This window comes from Pelodiscus sinensis, chromosome 2, assembly GCF_049634645.1.
Source record: "Pelodiscus sinensis isolate JC-2024 chromosome 2, ASM4963464v1, whole genome shotgun sequence".
Taxonomy (NCBI): Eukaryota; Metazoa; Chordata; order Testudines; family Trionychidae; genus Pelodiscus; species Pelodiscus sinensis.
In genome coordinates, this window is record NC_134712.1 from 219,369,159 (window position 1) to 219,375,158 (window position 6,000).

Below are 6,000 nucleotides of genomic sequence, written 5' to 3' on the forward strand. Positions count from 1 at the left end.
GCAGAAAATAGACAGGAGCATGTCTACTTACTGATTTACTTTTTTTCAGTCCATTGGATGTTTTCATCACAGTTGCTAGTACTAGACATTCCAAGTCCTTGTACTCAGGGAGGGGGCCCATTGAGTAGAGAAGCAGGGAAAGCATGAGGGAGGAGTCCCTGTCCAAAAGACCCACCTCCACACAGGAGTGAAATTATTTTGATTTTAATTTTTGTGCTGAAAACTTGACATTTTCCTTTAATAAAAACAATTTGGTATTCATTTTCCAGATAGTCTCAGCCCTGGGATACCCTTTCTCCTGGAGACACAAAAAATAGCAACTATTCCTGCTAACTGGGCTTGAGTAAGAGAAGAGGAGAGAACAACAGGTGTAATTTTAAATCATCCTGATACAATCAGGCAGAATTAACTAACTGAGCCCAAACTGGCAAAATTGATGTCTAGAAGTAGCTCTGATACAGAGCCGAAAGCATAGAAGCTGCTCTAGATCCCTTCATTGGAATGACCACAGGGAACACATTTTAATGCTCCACCTGCTGTGCAGGATCCCAGTTGCATATTCTGGTTCAAGTGAAACTCCTGGTCTTCCTCTTCAAGGCTTTGTGGGCCTTGTGATGCCATTTACTGAGGCAGCTAACACTTGCCAGGTGAAAATTTAAAGACATAACACATTCTCAATTGTATCTGCATACAGGAAGAGAGAAAACTGAGATCTGTAAAATGATAATGTGTTGATTTAATTAATGAATTGAGTGATCAGATACAACAGCGACAAGTATGATAGAAACCATTTCTCTAGACATGAGTGATCTTTACCCTCTCATACATTATTCTGTATTTTTCATTTTAACTTTAGGAAAATGGACATGGGTAGACAACAATGCAGTAGATTTTGTAAACTGGGATAAAGGAGAGCCTACGGCTGGTTATCACGAACACTGTGTTGTCATGGATGCCTCAAATGGAGGCTGGAAGAGCTATTACTGCCCTGCTGACAAAGGATTTATTTGTAAAATACCAAAGAGTAAGTGATATGTTCAGTACAGTGGGTTATCAGCAGTAACTAATATTTATTGCATTGTGTATTCTGTATGTGTCTATGTTTATGGTAAATATTCTAATTTTAAATCCACTGAAATGTCAGTTAAGGGCAATTGCTAATAAAGATGGAGTAGAACTCAGGGGGCACAGGCCCCTATCAGCCTTGTCCGTAGTGCCTTGGAAAAGCAGGAGCTAAGCAAATCAATTACTTTGCATCTGCTCTGCTGGTAGGGTTAGGGAGGAGCAGTCAAAATAGGTTTGGCAGTTGGCATGTGAGAAGAAGACCCCGAGAGGAAGTTAATTGGAGATGGGGAGGCAAGGCGAGAAGACAAGGGTTGCAAATCTTACAGGATTGGTCTGGAGTCTCCCAGTGACTATTGAAAGCAATCCTGGAGATTTTAAAATACCATGTTAAAGAAATGGCATTGGTTATGTTGGGAAAAAGAGCTCCCAGAATAGATTTTGTGAGAGTTGGCCATCCTAGAGAGGACACCAAATGGCAGAGGTGCTGCTGAAAGAGGGGAAGGAGACACTGCTGAGAAACAGCAGCAGTGGAAGGGTCCTAAGATGTAGGGAAAGGGAGCTGCAACTGTGAGCTGAGTAGATAGGAAGATGTGTCTAGGCCAATGGTGTTCATATTTCCCAAAAGACTCCCCATCCCCCAAAGCAGAACTTGCCCAAACTGCTTGCCTGCTGCACAAGGCTGGCCCAAGCTCCTCCCCTCACAGGGTTGACATCACTGCCCCTGCAAGCTTCCTGTGCCCTCCCCTCCACTGTAGAACTGGCCTTAGTGTCTCATTCAAGCTCTGTCCCCTCACCTCATATGGGGATGGCATGTTTCTACCCTTTTACTACCTAGGCCTTGAGTAGGACTTGCATTGCTGCTCTATCCCTCATTCCTCCTCATCCTTCTTTTTTGACAAAAGTGGGCATTTGTCCCATTTAATCTTATGAACTGATTAAGAAACTGGACAAATGTCCAATTTTGCCAAAAAAAATCAGTATGACCAGAGCAGAATTTAAAAAAGGGACTGTCCCAGACAAAATGGGATACATGGTCAGCCTATGTAGGACTCATAGGAAGAAAGAGGGGAATTGTGACCCAGTTTGTTTTTCTTTTGCCTGGTTCCAGACAGACGTAAGATCTGCCTGTTTGGTGCAGTGAGACTTCTAGTCCTAGGATTATTGAGTAAACTATTCTCCATCAGGAGTGGAGGAAAAAGAAAAATGCACAAATACTAACTTAGAAATGCAAATATGAAGTTTCAGTTTTCCCCATACTTCCCTGTGAGAAATCTTCAGCTTCTCAAAATTTCACGAAGTCTTGACACCCCCGGTCAACTGGCAACTTTTTTTCATGTGAAATAAGCAAAAAGAATCCATTTTTCCTGGATTTGATATTTAACTGGAATGTTTCAGTTGATTTAGTTGGGTGGTTCAGTTGGATTAAATCATAGGTGTGTCATATATTTTGCACCTCTATTAGTGCACTTTAAAATAAAGTGCAATGTGCCCGACATGGTAATTCTTGAGACATGATGTATTTACTGTGTGCGAATGTACAATCTGATGTAAGAACTCCGAAAATCTTTTTTTTTATTTGAAAGTTGCTGAACTTGAACCATCTGAGAAGCCATCAGACAATAAAGGTAGGACTGATTTCTCATAAGCAAACTAGAGAGACTCAAATCAGGCTATAAATATTTTATTTTATTTTATTTTATTACAAAATTATTGTTAGTTGCCCAGCTCCATGGACGTTTATTTGAAATGTATTATTGTGATTATTATATCTCAAACCTGACTAAAAGCAGAACTCTCCCCTAAAATTCAATTTCATTTTCAATTAATATATTTAATTGTGTTTTGATTGGATCTCTATATGCTATATTTTGTGAGTAACACTACAAAAGTTAACTGTAAAATGTAATGATGTACAGCAATAAAATTCTGCCTTCTGATTCTCCACAACTTACATTGACTTCAGTTGGAGTTAAGACTTTTAGAAATCAGTTCCATTGTTAGATCCTAATAAATATCATAATCCTTAGCAGCCCAAGTAATTGCTTTATATTCATTTGCAGCACTGAAAACAGATGAAGTTGTTCCTGCACCTGCACACCACCTAAGTGGCATGGTAGCTATTCTGGTCCTTCTCATTTTAGTAGGAATTGGCCTTGCAGGCTATTTTTTCTACAGAAGAAGACACAACCAGCTACCAAGCGATATGAGATTTGGCAGCACTCTATATTGCAAAAGAGATGCCATTCCTGCAACTAGTTAGTCAAAGTATCTTGTGGCAAGCATTGAGCAGAGTGAGCAAGCTATGCTTTAATTAATGAAATAAAAATGATTTTGATAAAAAAAAATCACACATCTGGACTGCTTTCTCCTGTTAAAGTTGTAGTGCATTTTGCAGAGACTTGCATTTGTGTGTTACATCTGTACTTTCCATAGTCTTGCAAGGTTCTGGATCTATTTATAGAAGATTAGCTCAGTGGGAGTTACATAAAAAACCAAATATAACACCAAACTATGTGAAAACATTCAAGCAATTCCACTTTCTCTACTTGGCAACTCCACTGTAACTTCCATAAAAAGAGCCAAACTCACCATGCAGATTATAAGAATAATCATTACAGGCTCTTCAAAGTCCTCAGAAAAGCACTTGTCTAATTTGATTGGATTCCTACTAATCTCATTCCACAGTATCAATGCTATATTTAACTTGAGCATATAAAGAGAGACTTTTTTTGTTGTATAACTTCAGTTCAAATAACCACACAACACCTACTCAAAACGATCTCTTGTAGTGCTTGAGCCTCAGAAGTAAATAGGATTCTTTGGTTTGGCATCTCAGGGCACTGGATCAGGCCCAAGCTTGCTTTTCTTTTAGCTCTGCATTACATTTTTTGTAATATGTAAACAATAAAACATTTTAAAGGTCTCAGACAGCTTAGCTTCAACACATGTCATATATTCCGATGTTTATTCCATTTGTGAAATTTCAATCATATTTGAATTCAAGTGTATTCCTCCTCTGGAGATCAATGGCTGAAAACAAAGTGTAAGCTGGTTTAGCTTTTGCCTTAGTTTTGTAAAAAAGATATTTTGTCAAGGTTTCACATTTTTTATTATGCCTTGTAAATAGGAATATTTTCATGTAGTTCAATCTTTTAAAAGGAGATAATGAAACTTATCAGGTTGTCCTGCAGCCCCATTGACTATGGCTACGTCTATACTGCACCCTTTTTCCGCAAATGCTTATACAAATGAAGCACAGAGTAGACTATCACTGTGCTTCATTTCCATAATTAATTAGCAGCCATTTTTGCGCAAAAGGTTTATGCGTAAGAAGGAGCTGTGTAAATGTCTACTTTTTGCGCAAAAACCCACTCTTGCTCAAGAGCCATTCTCTCTTATTTTTTCCAGGAAGAATGGCTCTTGCACAAGAGGGGATTTTTGCGCAAATAGGAGCAGTCTACAAACTCCTTTTTGTGCAAAAGCCTTTTGCCCCAAAATGGCCCCTTATTAATTATGCAAATGAAACATGGCCACATTCTACTCCGCACTTCATTTTCATAAGCTTTTGTGGAAGAAGGCTGCAGTATAGATGTAGCCTATGTACTGTGATTTTTAAAAACATTTCTTTTGTGCTGTTAGTTTATACAATACTATAGGGAACATATGTAGGATTTGTTCAGCATATAGGCCTTGACAAACACGTGCTCATCTGCTTATCTTTATTGTGACAAAGGTCCTCCTTATCCCTTCTTAACCTTGGTGGATCCTGCACTTTCAGGACAATTACTTGCCTCACAGGCTCACAGCAGCCCTCAGTTTAGACACCAGCTTGCTGGTTGTTGAGCTGCTCTCATCATTGGCCAAAATAGGGGAAAAGAAGAGAAACTAAACTTCATAGACTTTGTGGCCTTTCCCAGAAGTACAGGGTAGGAAACCCTTGTACTAAAACCAGTCTCTTTCTAATACTAAAATGGGAAGCTCTGAGGGGAGCGGGAAGACCTGGACCCACCCTCTACTCTAGGTTCCAGCCCAAGTATCCTGAAATAGCAACTGTCTGTAATGTTTCTGGTGACAGGTTTCTGTGAAGGCTAGGACTATAACAGCGTTTAAAAGATAACCTCCATGAATTTATCTAGTTAAGTCCATAAATGGCTACTAGCCAGTATGGGTAAGGAATGGTGTCCCTAGCCTCTGTTTGTCAGAGGGTGGGGATAGATGGCAGGAGAGAGATCGCTTGATCATTACCTGTTTGAGTCACTCCCTCTGGGGCACCTGGCATTGGTCACTGTCAGCAGACAGGGTACTGGGCTGGATGGTCCTTTGGTCTGACCCAGTATGGCTGTTCTTATGTTCTCAGGTATAACAACTACAAATCCCTGGGCTACTTCCCCTTAGCCTTCCCCAACATCTTCCTTAGCAGAGGTTCTTCTTCATGGTATCTGCTTCCACTTTTTTCTCACAGGCTCTCAACTACACTTTCATAGAATACTAGGACTGGAAGGGACCTCGAGAGGTCATCGAGTACAGTCCCCTGCCCTCATGGCAGGACCAAATATTGTCTAGACCATCCCTTATAGACATTTATCAAACCTACTCTTAAATATCTCCAGAGATGGGGATTCCACAACCTCCCTGGGTGTTTGTATTTATCTAAGTTATATTTACCTAGTTTACTTTCTCTTAGTAGCTCCCACCTCACACACTGAGCAAATGGATGGGAAGCCTTTCTAAACCAGTCCCAACTGGTTCTTAATTGCACCCCCCCCACCCCAAGGTGTTCTGATTAGTCTGGCTTCCTTGAGTCTGGAAGCCTCCTAATTGATTCCAAGTGTTTTAATTGGCTTGATTGCAGTCTATCAGATTCTAGCTGGTTATGGATCAGCCCTTGTTAGTATACCCTGGGAATTATTTAATCTGGGGCTAATACATTTCTCT

General features: G+C 40.1%; 1 protein-coding gene across 2 annotated transcripts in view; it reads left to right on the forward strand.

The window, feature by feature from the left end:
* Positions 1–3,982, forward strand: part of LOC102456456 (macrophage mannose receptor 1-like) — a 63,047-nt gene extending 59,065 nt beyond the window's left edge. Inside the window, exons 27-29 of one of the 2 annotated variants that reach the window (XM_075922475.1) lie at positions 857–1,024; positions 2,649–2,690; positions 3,126–3,982. In XM_075922475.1, coding sequence (XP_075778590.1) covers positions 857–1,024; positions 2,649–2,690; positions 3,126–3,325 — 410 coding nt within the window. In that variant the 3' untranslated portion in view covers positions 3,326–3,982. The remainder of the gene's footprint in view (positions 1–856; positions 1,025–2,648; positions 2,691–3,125) is intronic. The other variant, XM_075922474.1, reaches the window with a different exon arrangement.
* The last annotated feature ends 2,018 nt before the right edge of the window (positions 3,983–6,000 follow it).